The 24,128-nt window shown below is 37.7% G+C and overlaps 1 protein-coding gene across 1 annotated transcript in view; it reads right to left on the reverse strand.

Moving 5' to 3' along the window:
• Positions 1 to 24,128, reverse strand: part of USP9X (ubiquitin specific peptidase 9 X-linked) — a 101,275-nt gene that overhangs the window by 48,545 nt on the left and 28,602 nt on the right. Inside the window, 9 exon segments of the mRNA XM_014587941.2 lie at positions 5,016 to 5,136; positions 6,085 to 6,234; positions 6,837 to 7,077; positions 8,461 to 8,672; positions 9,713 to 9,808; positions 11,421 to 11,763; positions 13,095 to 13,182; positions 21,474 to 21,607; positions 23,690 to 23,826. Coding sequence (XP_014443427.1) covers positions 5,016 to 5,136; positions 6,085 to 6,234; positions 6,837 to 7,077; positions 8,461 to 8,672; positions 9,713 to 9,808; positions 11,421 to 11,763; positions 13,095 to 13,182; positions 21,474 to 21,607; positions 23,690 to 23,826 — 1,522 coding nt within the window.

The following is a 24,128-nucleotide window of genomic DNA, read 5'->3' on the forward strand; positions in this document are numbered from 1 at the left end:
GAAAGACAAAGAGACAAGAAAGTGAGAAATTACCCTTCCCCAGGGGGATGGCCATGCTATAATCCCTTCTCCTGGGATTTTGGGCACGCACACGTGCCTGGCATGAGTTTAAAGCTGCAGAGTCCAGGACTCAAACCACGGTTGACTATGTGGGAGTCCAGAGGCATAACCATTACGTCATCTGCTGGTCCTGCACCCCAAAATTTTAAAGAACAAAATGTGCATGTCTTGTCCTATGGCCAGCCAATGTGACTTCCCAGCCCTGGGAACTTGAAAAACACACCAGGCACATGTACTCCAAATCCTGACAGGATGGAGAAATGGAGAAGGGATTGCATTCACACCCCACTGTGGGGTGCTTTCTTCCTCTGTCTCTAGCAAATACATGTACCCTCTGGTAATTAAAACAGAAGTATGAGTCTGGCAGGTGGCGTAATGTTTAAGGTGCTAAACTTCCACATGGCCAACCGCAGTTCAAGTCCTGGATCTGGCAGCTTTTCTTATTTTCCCTTTCTCTAACAAATAAAATTAAATAAAAAATAAATCTAAAAAAAAAAAAAGTAAAAGGTACAGAAAACAATGAAAAGTTAACAGAAACATTAATGGTACAAACTTTTGGAGCCCAACTGCATACACGTGACTCTTAGAACTAGCACTTAAGTTGTGTGTTCAAAGTTAAATAACCATCTCTGCTCAAGTTTTCCTTATTTTTAAATAATAGATATGGGCCAAGTCTGCAGTGTAGTGGTTAAGTGCTGTACAAAGGAAACCAGATCTCACATAGGCAGGGTTTGAGTCATGTAACATGCATCCTGAAAAACACACTGGGAATGTGCACCCAGGATCCTGATGGGACAGAAAACTGGAGGGGAAAAGAACTATGGCATGATTAGTCCTAAATTCTAGCCACTGCCTACCCCCACTACTCACACGTGCACATACACTCTCACGACATCCTCACACTCCTTATAATGTGTACCCATGCAGGCATGCACACAACCTCTATTTAAAAGAAAAAAATCTAAAAAATTAGTACAGGGCTAGCAGATGGTGTGGTGGTTAAGGTGTTAGATTCCCAGATGGCTGAATGCAGTTCAAGTCCTCGACCCAGCAGCTTAAAAATCACAATGGGCACATATGCACACATGTCAAAAATCCCAGGGAATGAGGTTGGCAGGTGGTGTGGTGGTTAAGGGCACTGGACTCGCACATGGCCGACCATGGTTCAAGTCCCGGACCTGGCGGTTTGCTTCCTCACTTTCTCTCTCTCCCTCTCTGGTCAAACTAGAAGGAAGGAAGGAAGGAAGGGAGGAAAAGGAGGGAGGAAGGGCAAGGAAATGGAAAGGAAAGAAAGTTAAATAAAATAATTCTTAAAAAAAAAAAAAAAAAAAAAATCCCAGGGGGAAAATGGAGAGAAAGGGGTTGTGCAGTGGCCATATCCAGGAGGTGACTTTTCACTTTCCCTTTCTGTCTCTCTCCAGCAAGCACACACATCCTATGGCAAAAAACTGAAGAAAAAGGAAAAGGGGGACGGGGGGACCAGCGGACAGTGAAACAGTTACGTCACTGGACTCCCATGCAGGTGACTGCAATTCGAGTCCTGGACCCGGTGGCTTGAAAATCACAGTGGGCACGTGAGCATGTGCCCACAATCCCAAGAGGAGAATAGAGAAGGGATTGCAGCATGGCCACCCCTGCTGGGGGTTGATTTCTCACTTTGTCGCTGTCGGTCCCTCCAGCAAGCACAGTGCAACCTATGGCAAAAATCCCTCTGAAAACAAACAAACAAACAAAAAAGAAAATAGGGGCCGACAGCTGGTGTAGTGGTTAAGGTGGCTGGACTCCCACATGGCTGATCATGGTTTGAGTCCTGTACTTGGCAGCTTGCTTTCTCAGTACCCCTCCCCACTATGAGCAAATTAAAAAAATAATAAATAGGGGCCAGCAGGTGGATGGTGGCTAAGGCGTTCGACACTCTCACATGAGCGACCAAGGTTCGAATCCCGGACCTAGTGGCTTACTTTCTCACTTTCCTCTCTATGCGTCTCTCTCTGGTCAAATTAAATAAATAAAAATTTTAAATAATGATGAATAAAATAACTACCATCCCCTCTTGGCGGTGATTTCTCACTTTCCCTCTCACCGTCTCTATCTGTCTCCCTCCCTGGCAAGTGAGCACGCCCTAAGGCAAAAACCTCTTAAAAAAAAAAAAAAGTAACTTTCGCTTATGAGTGTTTTGTGGTTTAAAGGAATTAATTAGTGTGAAAAGCTTACAGACACACAGCGGCCTATCTTATGATAACAGATCAAACTCCTATGAAACTCCTACAAAAGCTTATAAGCGGAAAAGCAACTTATTCTGCTTGGTAAACAGTATTCATTTTAACCACTCTAGTATTGGACAATAGTCTTTTCCTAACGCATATACAGAATGGACAAAGGAGCTCCTCAAGTATAGCCAAGGTTATAAGAGATTGAATTATCCACAGAAAAGACTACAGAACTTCTAAGTTCAATAGTAAATCATAATAGTGGGACCTGACTCCAAGCAGACTCAGAATTAACTAATGGAAGTAAGTTAATGACCTGGAGAAAAGCTACTGATTCTTTTATTTTCCATTTAAACACTAAGTGATTACCCAAATGCTACAGTTAGTTATCACAGCTACAAGCAGAATTTATCACTTCCTTTTCAGAAATCCTGCTTCCTTTCTTATAGGAAGGAGTCTGTGTGTTTGTGTCTACGACACCGTAGTGACACAGTTGGTTAACATTTGTTGAATACTAAGTGCCAGTCACTAGGCTACAGATTTTCCATATATCACCTCATTTAATCCCAGCAATTCTATGAAAAAGTTATTAGGCTCAGCTTCCTCAGAAAAAGAAAGCTCTGAAAAGCAAAGAAAACTTATTTCTAATGTCGCAAAGTAAAAACTAGAAGCAGAGTTTGAACTCAAATCTATTTGACTCTAAAGTCTATTTTTTATGATAATACAATCATTACTGGCTTTTCTAAAAATTGGCCATTAAGAATTTAGATAGTATGTTTGATTATATAAAATATGGTACAAGTATCCTCTTAAGCTGCTTGCCAAGAGCTCACTTTTGCCACCTGGTGGCATTAAACTCAAATGACAAGATCAAGGATTCTGTGGTGAGTTTGTGTTTTAAAGTGTCATGACATCACACCAAATAGATAAATAAGTCTTTTTTAAATGTTATAAAGGCTGAATCTGCATATATAAAGCAATGACTGCCACTGAGACACTAGTAAATGAAACACAAATTCTAACAAGCATGGCAGATGGGAATAAAATAAAATCTTTGAGAGAGGCTTAAGCTAAGAAACTAGCATGTAAACTGATTCTGTCTCCTAAGAATCGGAAAGCAGGTTGAGAAAGGCTAACATAGAGTCTAACTGCAGAAAAGGGCAACAACAGAACAAGACAGTCTTAAACATTATTATTTGGACTGGAACCAGCAGATGGTGGGGTTATGTTGCTAGACTCCCACATGGTCGACTGCAGTTACGAGTCCCAGACTCGGTGGCTTAAAACGAATACTGTGTGCACGTGTGCCTAAAATCCCAAGAGGAGAATAGAGAAGAGATTGTGGCATGTCCATCCCTCCTGGAGGGTGATTTTTCACTTTCTGTCTCTATCTCTGTCTCTCCCCTCTCCAGTGAGTATAAGCACCTTACAGGGGAAAAAAAAAACCTTTTAAGAAAAAATTACTTGGGCCAATTATGGTGTATTGAACTGTACTTATCAGCAATGCGCCCCCAGACCTTTCTAAAATGAGAAAAAATCAATGTAAAAATATATAAACTCAGAAAAACAGAGAAGAGGAAGCAATTCTAGAGAATTATCAATAAACTAGTGAAGCAGTAGAGAAGTTAGAAAAACATAGGTAATTGGTAGAGTTGAACCAAGAAGTGCTTGTCAGGGAAGGAGGAGCACAAGACAGTCCTCGAATTCTGCTTTCAAGATACCTTCCCCTCACTAAAAGAAGCTGCTGATTCTAGGGTGGGAAAGACAAAAAACGAGATGAGCTTTAAACAGCTTAAAAAATATGTATGCAATATACGAATTTAAGCAAATATTGGGAGGATGCGGGACTATGTGAAAGTTAAATCTCGATCTACAAAACAGAAAAATCACCCTATATCTAAAAGGGACAAAAAGACAGCTGTACAAGAGAACTATTTACAGATACAATGGTACGTGGATATAAAATAAACTCTACAAGTTCAATGTGGCTATTTATAAGAAATAAAAGAAGAAGAATGCTGTGGCTGAGGCATGACCTGTATTCCAGCCCAGGTGTAGGTAGATAAACTTTCTCTGTAAAGGGCCAGAGAGCATTTTCGGCTATCAGGCCACATGGTCTCTGCCATGACTACTGTGCTCGGCTGTTTTAGGACAAAAGTGACCACAGATTTAATGAATAAACCAGACATAAATGAATAAGCTGCATACCAATAAAACTTGGATTGTGGGAACAAGAATTTAAATTTCATATATTTTTCATGTGTCACAAAAGTCATTCCTTTTTTTTTTTTAAGTCATTTTTTTAAAAGTGTAGAAATTGGGTCAGCCTCATCGTGCAGCAGTTAAGTGCTATGTGTTGGGAGCCATATGCCATGTGGCCAACCGCAGTTCCAATCTTGAACCAGGAGATTTAAAGAACATGCTGGACATATGTGCATGCATGCCCAAAATCCTGACAGAATTAAGGAATAAAGGAAGGGGGACTGTGGCATGCCCTGTTAAGGGAGCTTTCTCTTTCCTCCTCTCTCAGGCAATTGGCACAAAACCTTTAGCAATTAAAAAAAAGTGTAGAAGCTATCCTTAGCTCTACGGTTATATACCAGGTGGTGGGCAGAACTTGGCCTATGGGCTTTAGTTTGCTAACCCTTATTATGGTCTACAGCACAAAGCACGGTCCATTTATAAACAGAATTTGCTGATACATCCCTTTGTCTAGCACGTGCTTTATCATTTAAAAACTCTTACCTGGTGGCATAAGTTTCATCAATACTCTTGCTCCATCTCTAAGAGGTGGCATATTCAGGCTGCTACCTAAGTCTGCAACTTGCCAGAGGAAAGAGATGTATCTGGGATGCAGCGACATTATCTAGAATACAAAATATACCAAATAATTACCTGTAAATTACTCTTCTCCTCTCCCGAAAAGGTCACCTAAATAAACTTATTTCTTAATAGCCACACTTCTACTTATGTCATTTCTACTTTCAGAAATGGTTTGCCTTCCCCATCTTCTCACCTTAAAAATCTCTTCATACAATTCTGAATACATTAATCAAGCCACCTGCAGTCATTTCTTTGTGACAGCCTTTCACTGTTAAACTTTTTCTCTTATACATACAACTTAAGACTCTTGACACACAAAAGGCTGCCACAATACATTCCTAATCCAATTTCTGTAGCGAGCCAAATCCTTCTGATATTGTAGTGGTTGGTACTGTAGCCATTAAAATTCTTGAGAGGTGTGAGAAGAGAGGTAAGAAAGGGTGGAGTCGGAGCTTCTTTGGATATAAAGATTGTTACTGACAATGTGAGAAAGACTGCAGCTATTTTCCTACATGAACAGTTCTCAAAGGAGGATTCACTTTGTGGTACAAATACAAAAGACAGTGGTATTTTTCTAAATGTATTTATTCAACAGTGTTATAATTAAGCTGTATAATAGACTAATTCTATGTAAACATGATACCATCTCTATAGGGAAATTTTTTTTTATATTTCAACTGGGTTACATCATCTTTCACAGGAACCTATTCTGAACTTGTTGATTAACTATGTGGTTATGCTATTTTTGTTTCATTAAACTATAGGCTCAAGAAAAAAGAACTATTTTATGTATTTCTTTATTCTCAAAGACCCTAGCATAATGAATTGCACATACAAGGGTTTTCAAAAAGCTATGGTAAATACGTATTATGAAAAAACTATGTATAGATTTTAAGTTTTGCTTGTATCAAAATAAAGTTGTATTTAATACCATTTTTCCATGAACTTTGTGAAGACCGCTTGTATTAGCTCAAAAATGCTATCTACTTACCACTCCGGGCAAACAGCTTTCTACTTCTGGATTGGGACCATCACTGTAATGATTCCCATGGTTTCCAGGAGATCCAGTTGAGGAATCAGAAGAGCTATCAGGGCTTGAAGGCATATTGGAACTTATTTGTGTAAGTTTGGCTGTAATTAGCTGAAAATGATGTACGATGTTAGTATCAAAGAATATTTACACAAAACATAAAACTTAGACAAAATACTGATAAAAAGCCACAAACCTACATGATACCTTTAAAAAAATAAATTTCTCTACCTCCTATTTAAAATAAACAAACAAAAGTACTATGGCATGGTGGCTAGGGTGCTGGACTCCCACATGGTCAACGGCAGTTCAAGTACTGGACTTGGCACCTTGAAACTCATGCCAGGCGTGCACACGTGCATGCATGCTCAAAATCCCAAGAGCAGAATAGACAAGAAGGGGTTGCAGCATGGCCATCCCCCTTGGGGGTGATTTCTTGCTTTCCATCTCTCCAGTGAGAGCACACGCCCCATACCAAAAGCCTCTTTCTCTCAAAAAATTACTATTTAATCACTTCACTAGTTTTCTTCTGAGAAATCCTTTCCTCTACTATATTTATAAGTGTCATAACACCTGTTTTATTTAGTATTGTAAATTCAAGTACTTAACACAGAATCCCACACATAACGAACGTCAATTAGCATTTAGTAAATACATGAAAAAAAATCTCAGGTTTGATTTTGTTGCAAAGTCTGGTAGCTACACACACTTACCGATTTATCTTTCAAGTTTAATTGTCCAATCAACTTTCTATCATCTCCTGGATCTATCAGCTCGCCGCCCACAAAGAGCTCAATTTTTGTGTGGGCTACATTGGCCTTAATACGATTCAGAATACATCGTCTCACTGATCCAATTGTATCATTTGTATGAGACCACACCTCCAGGTCATCCACCTGTCGGCCCTGGTTTGGAAATCGAACTATAAAAGATAGGTGTTTACCACGGAAAGCTCTAGGAGGGAGGGAAAAAAAGGAGAAAACATCACATTCAGTAGACTTTCGAATCATGTTGTTAAGAAAATAAAGCTAGGAAATCAATGCTGAATGCTTTTCTATTAAATAAGAAGTCAATTGAAGATACTTATAATTGAGACCAGTGTATGGCATAAAGGTTACATTGCCAGATTTCCACATAACTGACGACGGTTCGAGTCCTGGACCTGGCAGCTTGAGATTCATACTGGATGCGTGTATATGTGTGCCCCCAAACCCCAAGAGAATGGAGGAGAAGGGATTGAGGCATAGCCAATTCCCCCTGGGGTGTGATTTCTTGCTTTCTGTCTCTGTCTCTCCAAAGAGCACATGTGCCCTATAGCAATATTTCTCTCTTAAAAAAAAAAAAAAAAAAAGATAAAATTTTTTTAGTATCTTGGAAATAAAAATGTACTACTTTTAACTGCAAATAAAACTAATCTTCAAAATGCAACTAGCATATTACATTGTGATTAGTCTTTTATCTGTGGTTATAGAAAATGAATTGTCTACTTATAAGAAATTAAAACAAAGACAGAAGTAACACTTCAGTTTTCCTTTTTTTTTTTCCCTTTTTTTGCTATAGAAGCCCAACTCAAGGCCAGCGGCAGTTAGGTGAGAAAATACAACACTCTATGAGGCAATCAATCCCACAAGGGAAGGTTCATATTTAAGTCGGGAGACCTCCCTGAGTAAGCTGGGCACATAATGTGTGGCCATGATCTGGGACTGGCTGAAGGCTGGGAATGAATTGTGGTTTTAAAATCTAGTTGGGGGTGATACTCTCTCAGTCTCTCTTGCTTATAGAATAAATAAATAAAAAGCCAAACATAAAGATAAACTTTGAGAGCATCAACAAAAATGCTAAAGATGTCCCCATTTTCCCCCAAAACTCTGAACGTCAAAACCCACTCCAAAATGACAGTTAGGTTGCCATATTTTCTTAAGTTATGAAAAATAAATTATATTCAAGGAGCAACTTTACAGAATTTCATGGTTAACAAACAGAACTCTTAAAAAACCTGATGGTACTCATTCAATGAGCAACATTAAACTGTAAAAACCATTTGAATTACTAAATGGTGAGACCTTAAGGTTACTAGACCATTTGAAAATATTTCTTGCTACACTGGCTATCTGTCAAGGCAGTTTTTTTTTTTTTTTTTTAAGAGTTCTTTTCAATTACTCTCAAAAGTGCCAATACTATTTTGAACAGAATATTAATGACACCAAAATAGAAACAGTTCAATTGCAAAATATCACTTAACACTTATAGGCAACAATGTCAATGAAAATAAACTGAGTTTCTAGGGAAATAGCAAATAATTAAGAATCAGCACTAGTACATCAGCTATTCACAAACCTTGACATTGGTAGAATTGTTCTTTCCTCATGATAATCACTGTCACATTCGTTTATATATTCCCTTAAAACAGTTAATACTCGAACCATTCGAACAGCTTCTTGTCTCGCACAATTAATACTGTCTTTGTCACCATCCAAAACACACAATGTATCATAGGAGGCTTTCAAACGATCAAAGCAAGATTGAATGAAGTCTTCATGGATAACCACCTACAAATATATACAGTTTAAATTGCTTTTAAATGTAAAAAATTGTAACTTTAATCTAGTTAAAGATGCAGGTCCAGTAAATTGCTTTTAAATGTAAAATTGTAACATTAATCTAGTTAAAGATGCAGGTCCAGTCAGGGTGCAGTGTAATGCTAAGAAGCTGTGCTCCACCTGAGAGGCCTCAGGTTTGATTCTGGGACCAACTAAAGGTTAAGTGCAGTGGCATGTACCTGTAATCTCAGGGACTGGGAGGGCTGAGGCAGGAGGATTGTGAGACCTGACCAACAGAGTGAGAGAGACCCTGTCTGAAAATGACCTGGGCGTGTTAGTGCATGCCCATAATCAAAGCTAGGAGGCTGACACAGGAGGATCACGATCATGAGACACTGTCTTAGAAATAAATAAGAGGGGCCGGCAGGTGGCATGGTGGTTAAGGGCACTGGACTCCCACATGGCTGACTGTGGTTCGAGTCCTGCACCTGGCAGCTTGCTATCTCACTTTCTCTCTTTCTCACTCTGTCCCTCTCTAGTCAAATTAAAAATGAATGAATAAATGAAGTTCAATAATTCTTTAAAAACATAGATGACAATAGCTAATTTAAAGATAGATCTCAATTAATAATGATCATATTTAAACATAGTCTATACTGATAACAAAACACAATTTCCTAAAAGGAAGCTAGCATTGCCAATTTCTCAAGTATAAACTAGATAGTAAAAACTGAACTTTAAGACTGGGTATTGGTCTCAGTACTGAAATATTCTCAGTAGAATCTCTGCTATTTCAACATTAGATAAATAATTAGATAGAAAATAATCCCAATTATCCTCAGAAAATTATCAAAGCAAGATTCATTTGGATATCACTTTGTACAAGAGAAATACGAGCTAGATACTGCAGAAACAGTTTTTACTAAAAGCTGAAACAAAATTTCTAGTTAATTCTGAATTAAAATTTTTTTTTTTTACTAAGCAACAGCAATAGCATTCTACCAATCAGAATTCTAACATGAGTAATTTTAATGTACATCAATCCTTACCTGGTTAACCTGTAGCCTTGGACCAAGGTTGGTGTATATCTCTTTAAGGAGATCTATAGCTCTGCTGGCAATATCATCATTACTTTGAATCACAACCTAGGTTCAAAAAGATTAAAGTGTGAACTCTTTTCAATATATATTTTAGTTGGCATTTAATTAAAACCATAGCTTTAAGTTATTTTAATACACTATTCAATAATGTCACAGTAAGCTGACTTTGATAATCATGTTCATCAAGTAAAAATTCATCAACAAAAACAGACCAAAGAATTATTAATGCAAAATCTAAGTATCTGAATAAGGCAATTTAAGAATTAAAGGCACACTTCACTAAGGGTAGGGTAAAATATGCTTTGGCCAGTGTTACCTAACCCTGTAATATAATACTTTAACCAAGTTCTGAGGCATTCAAGGAAGAATTCAAATCAGTTCAAAGGAAATGAGACAATACAGTTTTGCATAAAGGGATACCCCCTTCTCCTGTTATAAATCTTTATAACTCATTACATTAGTGACTTTTAAAACAGGGTACTTATTTATTTTTATTTGTTAATATTTTTAAAAATTTGACCAGAGAGAGAAATAAAGGGAAGGTGAGAAAGCAAACCACTAGGTCCAGGACTCAAACTATGGTTGGCCACGTGGGAGTCCAGCACCTTAACCACCATGCCACTGCTGGCCCCATATCACTGGTTTTCAAATCACATTCAAAATGCTAGTACTTTGGGGAAGTGTTTCAGGGTTAAACCCAGTAAAATAATTAGGTAAGAAAAAGAGTGAAGCATGGGGAAATGGGGGGAGGAGGTTTTTCCTTGTTCAACCAGGTTTACATTTTGGAGTGTTGTGTACATTTTTTTTTTTTTTCATTTGCCATGTGGCACATGTGCTCTGGAGAGACAGAGAAAGGGAAAGTAAGAAAGTACCCCCGAGGAGGATGACTATGCTGCAATCCCTTGTCCTTCATACTCCTCTGGAGATTTGGGGCATGCACATACAAGCATCCATTGTATTTCTCAAGCTGCCTGGTCCAGGACTTGAACTGTGCAGTTGGCCACACGGAATCCCAATGGCTTAACTACCATGCCACTGGTTGGCCCCAAAATTGTGATTTTCAAAAAGATGTTTTACTGTTAAAGGTCAGATTTTTAAAGGTAGTAATAATATACTACTACTAAAAAGACAAAGATTAGCCTCAGATAGGTAGTAGTTACTCCTGAGTATTTAAAAATATCACAAGTTAGTTTCAATAAAATACACACTCAAATCCCTTCCAAATAGTCTTTTCTTCGGTCATCCATTTTTGTATTAAAATGTACAGTAACTTAAAATAAACATTGAAGGGGAAGAGATCTACGCTGAATGAAAACTGGGGGTGTGGTTAAGGGGGAACAGATGACATAGGACGGGACATTAACTGTCATGGGGAAGTCATAAAAGATTTGTGTGGTTAGTGCACTTGTAAACATTATCTGGAACACAGATTCTAAGCCCAAACAACAGGGACATCAGTGGCAGAAGGAGGGAGAAAGAAAAAGAGAGAGAAGAAAAATCCCACTGACAAATGACATAATGATGAACAATCACTACCTCAGACTCCCGGGTGAGCATCAGAGCAGAATACATAATTTATATGCAAGATTTTAATTCCTCACCTATCTGAGAAACTACATGAGATATAATGTTTACAGAGGTCCTACTTTTGACTTACCCTCCAAAGGTAGTCTAATCCTATTAACTCCAAATCATCCATCATATAGGCTCTCCTTTTTGCTACTAGTTTTCCTTCTCGACAATTAACAGCTTTGAAGAATCGCTCAAAACATTTCATTCCATTTTCAGTTAACAGGGAAGGATCAAGCTGAAGCACATTACTTTCAAAGAAGTCCTTATTAATATCAGGATCTAAGTCTGGTTCATCCCCCATCAATTTGGAATACCACTTAAAACAGGCTTCACGATCACAAAGGTAAACTGCATTCTCAGCTAAGCATTTCCATATCTGTTTTGCCTGAGGAGCACATAGCCACAGTTGGCCATCCTTCAATAAAAATCTTGGAAAAATATAAAAAAAAAATTTGCAATTAGATTTGCATAATTTTATCTTGAAAGGCAACCTATCTGTATATGTATGAAATACAGTTGTAACCATATCTTAACTACAGATAAAAAGATGTTAGTTCTTTCAGAAGAACCTATTTCTTAACTTTTATTTAGTATTGAAAACAAACAAAAAAACCCAAACTTAGTATTGACAAGCATATACTGGGTACCTACTATGTGCCCAGAACTTAGGCAGGTGATTATGAATAAGGACTCATTTCCTAAAAGAAGGTCTCTGGCATCTAGTTCTACCTAATCCTGCTCACCTGTAATTTATAGATATGGAAAATGAATTCTAACATGACTAAAATGTAGTTGTTTTCTAAGTTCTTATTGTGTTTTTCAAAAGACAGCTGCAGAAACATTTAAGGTGAGAATACCATTTAGAAATATTCCAAGAACCTATTCAAAAGCCCTAAGGTTCCTAGTTAAGTCTGAAAAATCACTGGTTCAATAGCAAGAGCACAGACTCAAGTCAGACCTAGTTGAATAGTGTAATTCCATCACATACTGGCTGTGTGATTATGAACAAACTTTTTTAAACCATCTGAATCTTGTTTTCTTACTGATCAAATGGGAATAACAGCCGTCTCACTGCACTGTCTAAGGTGTGAATATAAAGTCTTTAACACAGGCTGACTATACAACAAGCATTAAAGATAAGTTCTTCTCCTTTGGGTAAGTTGCCAGAGGTCACACAGACAGATATTAAGAGGGCTTGCAACCACTATATTCTAAGGGATACAATACATGCCAATCAGTAACAACAGCTCACTATGGCACTGATTCTCAATGTGGGAAGGCAGGCAGGTCCTTCCTATCCAGGTGGGTGAAAAATAAAAAAAAACCAACAAACTTCACTTTAACCAAATGCCACATTTCTTAAAATGTGGTGAGTAGTTTTTCAAATTAAAATCTTTATTCAACTACTTACCCCTGTGTAACTACTAATCCTTATGTAACTACTGCTCCTAAATAAGCAGTTTGATAATAAACAGAAGTCTCTAAGTGAACATATTCTAAGAGAAAATTCCTCAGGATGCGCATCAAAGTGATACATGCAACAGACTTTCTGAAGCACTGATCATCTAGGCATCTCCATTAGCATCCTAATGATCCAATGAGCTCTTCTGCTGTATGTGGTTTTTCAATTCGTAAGAAAGCTCTTACCATCAAAACGTTGAACAAAAAAAGGTGCTTCTCAAATCTCTAAGCGTATAATCATTAACGGCATTTCTTATCTGTGTCTTAAAGAGAGTGATACTAATTGTGTAAAACAAACCTAAGGAAGTTAAGTCGTTCCTGGACTTCTTGAACATGACTGTATCTACTTCCCAGCCTCACAGTCTGTGGATCATAGTCTTCATGGTCTGCAAATTAAGAAAAATCATGCGTTATACACATGGATACCCACATCACTGCAGACTTTCACCAAAGGAATTAAGTCAGTTAAAAAGTCCTTAATGCTTTATTGTTGAAAGGCAACCTGAAATCTATAATATAGTTGGTAATTTCTACCCGTCTTCTATTTTCCCCACCAAAAGCCCCCAAAACTTTCCTTTTACATAAGCAAAAGAAAATGATCTCTTAAATATGCTATTAAAAATATCTCTGCAGCACAACCCGTTTCACCCAATCTTAACATACAATGAAGGAATTTATGATTACAGCCTAAGACTGACCTGCATGATCTGTAAATGTCAACTGACTACCAAGACAAAATCATTTTTTCTCCAATTTCCTTCCTGTTATACTGGAAATTGTCTTTTCAGAGAAAAAATTATTTTGGCACAAAAAATGTTATTAATTTACACCTACGAAGTAAAGGTAACAGATACTACTACTCTACATGACATGACCAACTTATCAGAATTATCAGCACCTTATCAATGTCCGGAAATGTGTCATTTCCCTTCAGCAATCATTAACTACTGATATTTCCATACCGTACCTCAACTTTACAGGAGGTCTGCACTATAGTCAAAGAATTTTTAACTTGAGTGAGCACCTCTGGAAACAATACAAGTAATCCAAGTCTTTAAACAGTAAGGCTGCTTCTTTGAACAAAATCATCACACGTTGTAAAGACAACATTTACAGCATTTGGAAGCATATTTGTTCTTGATGCTTTGGTGAAGAAAGGAACCCCATGTATCATGACTAACCACTTTCTACTGCCACAGATATATAATAGCATCTGCCACACAGTCCTAAACATGTATTATGCACATCCAAGAAAGACCACTTCATCAGGGCCGGGGACCTGAAGCAATACCTCTCTCAAGAGGTTTCAGTAAGAAACTACACAGAAAATCAAGTTCTATTTTACTACGTAGCAATTTTCTTTTTCACAGCAAGTCTTCAAGTATCTGACTAAACATTAGACTTTCAGCTATGTTTTTATTTAAGATTTTATTATTAAACTTTATTTTTTATTTTTAATTTGACCAGAGAGGGACAGTATGAGTGTGTGTGTGGGGGGGGAGGGGGGACAAGCTGCCATGTCCAGGACTCAAACCACAGTCAGCCACATGGAAGTCCAGCGCCCTTAACAGCCATGCCACCTGCCTGCCCCGATATTTTTATTTTTTAAAACTAGGAGTTTATGCACAGCTTTATTCGACAGGTTTTGTGTATTTTTTTTTTTTTAAAGAACTACCTAACTTTACTTATTTATTTTAGTTTGACCAGAGAGGAGGGAGGGAGGGAGAGAAAGTGAGTAAGCAAGTCACCAGGTCCGGGACTAGAACTGCAGTTGGCCATGTGGGAATCCAGAACACTTAGCCACCATGCCACACACTGGCAACAAGGTTTGTGTTTTTCTTTCTTTTCTTTTCTTTTTCTTTTTCTTTTTTTTTTTAAAAGAGAGTGTTTTGTTATAGGGCGCATGTGCTTGCCAGAGAAGCAGATACAGAAAGTGAGAAATCACCCCCTCCCTGGGTGGGATGCAATCCCTTCTCCTCCACCATTATACCATCTGCTTGTCTCATTATTTGACAGGTTTTTAAGGGTAAACTATTTTAAGTGTTTCAAACTTACACAAGTTTTTAAATGAGTCTCTTATAACCTTTACCTATATTCACTAATTGTTTACATTTTATTCCATTTACTTCATTAGTTGTGTCCCCAGCTCCCATACTCAAGTGTACAATTTTTTTAAACCTTCTGAATGAGTTGGAGACACATTCCTTTGTCCCCTAAATACTTTCATAGCTATTTTCCAAAGAAGGAAGGGCTCTTCTTGGCTTGGGTGTGCATCAGATCTCTCTGTTAAACTTTGGGTTCCTCTACCATTTCACTTGTTAATACCAGGACAAAGGAGCTATAGGCACATTCTTAATTGTTCTTCACTAAGTCTCATTTACTTTGATAATACTCTTAGGCATGGCATGCTGATTCAAATAGTCCCTTCAAATGTAACTGCAGAAGAGCTTTGTCCTTATAGCTTTTCACTCTCTCTGGGCAGAACATCTGTGCCACAGAGTACAGGAGCTGGAGGAACAGCAGCCAGCTTCTCCCAGAATAATACCCTGGCCTTCTGAGCAGGTGCTACTGTTAGGGGATAGAAGCCCCTGATTTTCTCAGACTGTACCCTCTAACATGGAACTTATGAGAAAGTGGGGGTAATCAGAGTCACAGTACCCTCAGTCTGTTATGTCTGGAGTAAAACTTCTGCCCTATGAACAGGCACAGAGTGAGGTACAGAAGTCTAGGTGGGATAAAGAAGTCTAGGTAGGTCCTCTTCACCATGACTGCCTGGAATAGAGTTTTTGCAACACAGGACTGAGGAGGACAGGAAACACTGGTAACCTGATCCTCCTGTGGTGAAACTGTAGCCGAAGACCAAAAGCTGTGGGGAGAAGGAGCCCCTACTTCTTAGTCACAACCACCTGGAGTAGAATTTCTACACAACGAAGCTGAGCGTGGAAAAAAAGGGGACAAGTTGTGGCTCAAATTCTACAGACCCTTGCTGTTTTACCTGATATTTAATACATTTTCTTGAATAAATGTTTCCTCATTTGCTATATCCCCTTAGGACAATTTCCAGATATGTCAAATATTATTCTGCCACACCGTAAGTTAAATCCTTCACCCTTTCGTTTATTTTCATCATCTGTTCTGTATTTATTGGTTGGTATTTTCCTTTAAATCCATATATAGTATATTGCTATTTAGTAGGTTCAATTATTTTCCTTTTGTATTTGACCCAGTTTTGTCCAGTGAAAGGCACCTTCTGGGGCCTTCTGACATGTCAACATGATTTGTTGAGTACTTTCTCACTTTCTGGAATAAGATGTTAAATAATCATATTATAGTTTCCCAGAGCCAGATCAGGAAAAGCTGTTTCTCCATGAAAGTATAAACTGTTTACAAAATGGTTAATACTAGCTTAATTTTTTTTAGAACCACAAAGTACCCACACAGACTTCACTGTATCTCAGGGAAGATAATGCAGGAATGAATCAGAACTACTGAGAAAGTCTAGCCCAAGATCTGCATCCTAACAGAGCTTGGTGAATGACACGCATGGAAAAAAACAATTTCTTTTTGTGGAAAATGTTCTTTAAACTGTCAGTGTTAGGGACCAGCAGGTGGCGTGGTGGTTAAGACACTGGACTCCCACATGGCCAACCATGGTTTGGGCCTCGGACTTGGAGGCTTGCTTTCTTACTCCCCCCCTCCCTTGTATTTCTTTTTCTATTTCTGATGAGTATACACGTGCCCTATCAAATTAAAATAATACTAGTAACAATAAATAAAATTATTCTTAAAAAAAAAAATAAAATAAAATAAATGGCGTGCCTTTTGGCCAGAACTGCCATCTTCCAGTAATTAAAAGAGGAGAGGCACCTTAAATTATGTTCTCTAGGCCTTTTTAGAAAACATGGAGTGGTTCCTTTGGCAACATATGTGAATCTACAAGAAGGGTGATATCGGGGGCATCAAGGGAATGGGTACTATTCAAAAAGGAATGCCCCATAAATATTACCATGGCAAAACTGGAAGCGTCTACAATGTTACCCAGCATGCTGTTGCCATTGTTGTGAACAAACAAGTTAAGGGCAAGATTCTTGCCAAGAGAATCAATGTGTGTGTTGAGCATATTAAGCATTCTAAGAGCAGAGATAGCTCCCTAAAATGTGAAGGAAAGTGACCAGGAAAAGAAGGAAGCCAAAGAAAAAGGTACCTGGGTTCAACTGACGCGCCAGCCTGCTCCACCCAGAGAAGCACACTCTGTGAGAACCAATGGAAAGGAGCCTGAGCTACTGGAACCTATTCCCTATGAATTCATGGCATGACGGGTGTTAAACATAAACTAATCTGTGGTCCATTAAAAAAAAAAAAAGGCGTTAGATCCGAGAAAGGGAAGAGGTACAAAACTATGATTCAAAGTGAAGACAAGTCACCCGACTCTACCTAGACACAAAGTATAATGGTAAAGTAAACTTTTGGTAAGTATTCAAGTTAGTACAATGACTCTCTTACCAATGAGCGAAAACTTGAGAAAAAACTGAAAGATGTGGTATATATCACTTTTAAATGACTTGGTAAGCATCAGTGCGTGAAGATACTAGTATTGAGAACACCTTTTTATTAAGTTCATTCCTTTACTAAGTAACATTAAAACAGGAGGTAAAATCAGCTAATCATGCTGCTAAAGAAATGTTTTTTTCTCCCCCCTCAAATCTGAAGATGTTAGTGGAGAAGAAATATAGGCAAAGCAAATACTTAATACTGGTTATCAGAAGTTGACACTATCAGAGAACTGTGGAAGCTTGACACTTTCTTGCTGAATAACACGTCTCATACCTAATGGTATTCACGCAAAACTTTGATTACACAGAGGCAAAAACTGTAATTAACTTTAGAATTCCAAGTTCCAAAGTGCTGATGGATGATGTTTGCATAGAAATGACTAAATGTGAAAAGTTTAATGGATTTTTGCTAGCTTTAAAAAAAATCACATTTAACTATCTGTAAATTGACCAGTATTAATGAGAAGAACAGAGTAATAAATCAAAGGAAAAGGCATTAAGGTTAGTGAGAAGAAACAGAAGGTATGATACCAATGAATTCAGAGGAAAATATTAATAGTAAAAAAATCCAGTGCTAAAAGAAAGAATGAAAGAAACAGAAAGAAAGAGCTTACTATGTGCCAGGCTTGCTCTAGCATAAATAACTTGTCCAGGGTCATATAGCTATGTTTCAAACCTAGGTGCTATAGTTTGGATGTCCCCTGAAAATCACGTGCTAGGACTTCGTTGTATTGTAAACGTGCTAAGTGAAAACCTAATCCCTTCATGGTGTCCCAGGGCTGGGCCTTCGGGTGTGATTAGGTCATTAGGGCAGGTCCCCAATGACTGAGTTCAGGTGCATCTGGGGAAAGGAGACCAGAGCAGTCAGAAACTTAGGAATAACCATTCTGCTCAAGATCCTGCCCTTCAACATGCAGCAGCCTCATCAGACATTGGCCCCAGGACTTCAGACCTCCAAACCACAAGCTGAATAAACCTTCACTTTATAAATCACCTCTTCTCAGACATTCTGTTAGTAATGTAATAAGGGATGGACTAAGACACTAGGCAATCTAACAATGTGAAGTCGCATCTCTTATTTTGTGAAGAGACAATTTAAGGAGGGGAAACTCAAGAATGCAAACATTTTTGTGAAGATAAAATTGAAATGAGGCAAGAAATCATACAGAGTTCAACTAAGATCAAGTAGAAAACCCTGATGAAGCTGAACTGCGTATGTGCAATCTCCTGAGTGCCTGACAGTAGAGTTCCCAATTTCTGATAAAATTAAACAAAATATCACATGGAAAACTAAATAAAAATTAGCATTAAAGCACATATAAGCTACATGGATTGATTTGGAGAAAGGCCTACATTAGGAGGATGGCTCTGTACCACCCAAAAGGAGACGAGATCATGGGACCAGCAGCTGGCATAGTGGCTATGTTGCTGGACTGCCATGTCAACCTCAGTTTGAGTCCTGGACCCAGGGGCATAAACTCACGCCAGGTGCATGTCCCAGGAGGAGAATGAAGGAGAAGAGATTGTGGCATGGCCATCCCTCCTGGGGGGTGATTTCTCACTTTCTGTCTGTCTGTCTCTCTTTCTGGTGAGTGCACACGCTCTATAGCAACAAACAAACAAACAAACAAACAAGCCGAGATCATAACACAAGAGTCTGAATTATGTCAAATTGAGCCCAAATGCTTGGGTGCTTGGCTCTACTGCATAGAGAACCTTGTTTCTCTCATTGATTCTGTTTGCCTTTAGTACAGAACACCTATCACATGGAGGTATGCCTATATTGCCTTGACTGGGACTGAAATGATAACATCACAGCCTGTCTCATGCATACAGTGCTTGTTTAGCTCTACAATCTACTAACCAGGAGGACTTAGCTGGTCCTAAGGACGTAACTGTAATGACAAAATCAGTAGGAGTTATCTAAAAAAATCTTAACTTTTCAATTTTATCTGAATTTTATTTTGGGAATATATTTAAGAATTAAGCAAAAATCTGGCGTATAAAAGTATCCTATTCAGGAACATCAAGCATCTCTTCTATTCCTCAAATAATGAGTATTATAAATACCCTCATTTTTAATCTACACTATTGGCTTCCATAGATCCTACTATAACATGTTAATTAAGGGATCAATTCTATCCCTAATGCAAGTAATATAAAGTTTGCTTTTCAGTGGCTCTGAGAACAAACTTGGACTTTCAAAATGGCTTTTGTATTTTTGCCTATGAATTTGGTATAAGAGGAGAACTATATCGTAAGAATCCATCTATACTCAAGATGGGCACACTCTGACACAAATGCTGGAAAGCAAAAGAGCATTCACTCACGACTCCAGACATGGCAGGCACTTAAAAACCGTCTGTAGGGGGAACCAGCAGTTAGCGTAATGGCTATGTCGCTGGACTCCCACGTAGTCGACCATGGTTTGCGTCCCAGACCCAGTGGCTTAAAACTCACGCCGGGCGTGTGTGCGTGCGTGCCCAAGATCCCGAGAGGAGAATGGAGGAGAAGGGATTGCAGCGTGGCCATCCCCCCTGGGGGGTGATTTCTCGCTTTCTGTCTCTATGTCTGTCTCTGTCTGGCGAATGCACGCGCTCTATAGTGAAAAATCTCTCAAAAAAAAAAAAAAAACAACCACACCACATTCTGTTGACCCAGAATTTAATTGGTAAGATCGAATCACAACAGAAGATAGATTAAGTATATGAGACCAAACTGGTGAAACAGCATTTTATGACTTTTGACTAAAACATTGCTGATTTTCTTCTAGGCTTTGTTTTCTGGTTTTAAGGATTTTTGTCCTGTCTTGAGCAGCTGATAGGTTCATATAACTACTATTTGAACAGAATCCTAACCTGTTTCCTTGCTTTAAGTTTTGAGCAAAGTTCCTTAGCATTTCTTTGATTTATTAAAGTTAAAACTGCTTTTCTGAACTTGCTATTGAAAGTAGTTAGACTATATAAGAAACTGTGTGATCAATAAAATATGGGGAAAAAAGAATGAAAGACAACTGTAGACACCAGAGATAGTGTGGGAGGATGGTGGGAAAGGGCAGAAGGTCAGAAATAGGGCTAAAATATATGTAAATACACAAATATATACATATGTATGTGTGTGTGCATATATGTGTGTGTGTGTATATATAGATAAACTAGAAATGGAAAATTATTGACGATAACATGCATGATTACGCCACTACAAAGTATATTCTGGATGGGAAATCACGTTTTGTATACTTCGACAATGCTTAGAGAATGAATGTAAATTAATTAATTAAAAAAATGTTTCGGAAATAAAAAAGTCTGTTGAAATCACAGGAGACTTTACCCCAACATGTTTAAATAATTTCCTATTTTGCAAAGCAATATAAACATGTGGGTTCTTGTAATATACCCATCTACTCGTGAATTTTTTTAAGAGACATTTTTGCTATAAGGTGCGTACACTCACCAGAGACAGAGAGCGAAAGTGAGAAATCACCCCCAAGGGGGGGGGGGATGGTCATGCTGCAACCCCATCTCCAAATTAACCTCTCAGGATTTTGGGCAAGCACACACACATGCCTGGCACAAATTTCAAGACACCAGGTCCAGGACACAAACTGCAGTCGGCCATGTGGGAGTCCAGCACCTTAACAACTATACCACCTGATGGCCCAATATTGTGAAAATTTTTTTTAATAATTATTTTATTTTATTTATTCATTCATTTTTTAATTTGACCAGAGAGAGACAGATGTTGAGAGTGAGAGAGAGAGGAAGAGAGAAAGCAAGTCATCAGATTCAGGACTTGAACCCTGGTTGGCGATGTGGGAGTGTCCAGTGCCTTAACTGCCATGCCACCTGCTGGTCCCAATATTGTGAATTTTTAATATATAAAGTCTGAAGCACTTATGAAGCATGGATTCAGGATTATAAACAATTATAATATATGCAACAGACCTAGACAAACAAGCTTTGAGTAAGATTTGGAAGTAAAAGTGCATCATAAGCCCATAAAAAAAGACACAATTTATAAAACCAATGACCTTCCATTTTTAAAAATAAACCTGTCATTTCTAAGGTAATGAATGCAAAAAGGTCAGTTATTTTCCATAGTTCATTTTAGCTTATAATACATACCTCTACCATACAGTCTCATGCTTTCCATGTAAGTTGCAAGGTTTTCTGTTGCCAAAGTAACTAGGGCATGATTGTGCTGAAGTTGATTGATTAAGTCATGGCGATAAAATACATGGGGGCTTCGCTGAGTTTGACTGAAACGAGAAGAACTTAACAATATAATTAGGTAATTAAATTCTGTTGTAATAAAGAGTTTACACTACACCTAAATTCTTAGCTATTAATTAAAAAACTTACAAATTATACTTTTGTTCATTTTCTTTAATGACTATATCAAGCAATTTAAAAGGAAATGGTGCCTCAAAAAATAAGGTGTTCATTCTATTACTCTTATTTTACATGTAAATCATATATTATTATTCTCTGACTTTGTCCTACAGGAGTCTACTTCAATGCCTGATTTGTACTCTTAGGCTGTAAGGGTACCAAAGCACATGTTAGGTCACAAAATTATTTCCAGAATTATTAAAAACAAACAAACAAAAAAACAAAAAAACCACCTCATTCCTTGCAATACTAGCATCACAAAGAATATGCTGCAACTATAGTGAAGAATTTAATAAAAGAAAATGTTTACAGTAAAATAGTTACAGTTATATTCAAGGTACATTTTGGGATACTTGGTTTATTGCTAAATTTGCCCAGTGGTGTCACCAGAAAGACAACTAGCTTCGTTCCAATCTGTTTTGATATCTTGGGTGTGTACAATCAACTTCCATAGTCATTACCACCATTCTAATGGAGATGAGGGCATGTATGTGAACTACTATGTCTATCTGCAACAAAGGGACCCATTTGAGCAAAGTCCAAAGTCTTATGTGTGTGTACAGTGGGTCAAACATATTGAAAATATGGTCCTCAGGACCAGCAGGTGGCCTGGTGGTTAAGGCGCTGGACACTCCCACATGGCCAACCATGGTTCCGAGTCCGAATCTGGTGGCTTGCTTTCTCACTTTCTCTGTAGGTCTCTCTCTGGTCCAATTAAAATAAATGAACGAATAAATAACGTTAAATAAAAAAAGTAATTATTTAAAAAAAAGAATAAATGTCACTGTTAATAAGATATATGTCTGAAATTTTTCCAGCTTTTATCCCTATAGCTTTCCCAATTTCATTATTACTTTTTCCAGTCTTGGATAAAATGTGAGACAAATTTCAACTGTTAAAATCAAAACATACATATGACCTTTTCTACTTCAGTCTTGGGTATCATTATGGTAATCTAGAGCTGTAAAGGACGTTGGCAATCACTTCATCTTACACATAAAAAAAAAATGATTCGTTATAGAGAATCCTTACAAAATTAAATGATATGTTTGACACAAAACTCACACCTAGGAATACTGCTCTGCTATGAATAATCTTTCTACTACACCTAGCTCTCTTTCTCTCCACATTATTTTTCCTTTTCCAGCTTTCAGGTCCACCTCTACTACCAGAAAAGATAGTAACAAATTATTTCAGTAACCAGATGTATACCTGAGATAGTAAAGACAGTATTTAAAAAAAAAAAAAAAAAACTTAGCTAAAAGAAATAAAAACGTTTTTCAACTGCATCTTGTTACCTTGTCTCATCTTTTTTCCTTGTCTCATTAAAATGTCCTTGTGGCCTAATCTTTTAAATTAACTATAAAAACAAATTTTTTTTTTTAAATGGCGTAGTTCACTTTGAAAACTATTCTGTAATAGTTTAACACATGTTTCAAAGTTAATATAGGCAAGAGGGATAAAATGAAGAATGAGATTAATAGCTAAATTACATACCATGAAAACTGCCTGGCATTTCTTGTCAGAGACAAGAGATAATTCTGAACCAAGAAACTGATGGCAGCATTATCATCCTGATTCTGATACTCATCACTTGATTGTGGCTTACTGACACATTTGTAGAACAAGAGGTTAGTATGATAAAAAATTCTCAAGTCTTTCAGTCTGTCATCCCACTACTTTTCTTTCTTAAAAATTTGGTTTTAGGGGCCATCAGGTGGCGTGGTGGTTAAGGGTGCTGGACTCCCACATGGCCGACTGCGGTTCGGGTCCTGGATCTGGTGGCTTGCTTTCTCACTTTATCTCTCTCTCTCTCACTTGCTCTCACTCTGTCCCTCTGGTCAAATTGAAATAAATAAAGTTAAATCAAATAAATCTTTAAAAATTTTTGGCTTTATCAACTGTTTCTTTTCAATAAAATACTGAAATTTTACGTTTCAAAGACTTACCTCAAATTTTGAGGTGCTTCGCCGAACAAACTACAAATTTCTCTAATTTGTTTTAGTGCGGGGATAACCCATTTGTCATTTGTGCGAAGCTCTTCTATAAAGCGATCTATCCACTGGATCTTCTGTGTGTCCCGGTCCTTAAACAACAATTTCAATGTTTTATATAGGCTAAGACTTAAATAATTCTATATTCCAATTATTTTGAGTATTATAAAATAACATCGCTTTAACTATATCCTTACTTCACATTTACCACCCCCAAAGTCCTAAAAGTAAGGCCCTATTATCAAAACTTCACATTAAATGGACTGAAAGATAAATATACAACAGTATATATCCCAAGTGTTAGGCGCACTGACAAGAAGTTTTATTTTAAAGTTGGCCAGAACTGGTAGATACAGTTGGGTGGTAGGTTCCAGTTGCAAATTTAACCAACCCT

Source organism: Tupaia chinensis, unplaced genomic scaffold (genome assembly GCF_000334495.1).
Source record: "Tupaia chinensis unplaced genomic scaffold, TupChi_1.0 Scaffold000248_1, whole genome shotgun sequence".
In the NCBI taxonomy this organism is placed as follows: Eukaryota; Metazoa; Chordata; class Mammalia; order Scandentia; family Tupaiidae; genus Tupaia; species Tupaia belangeri.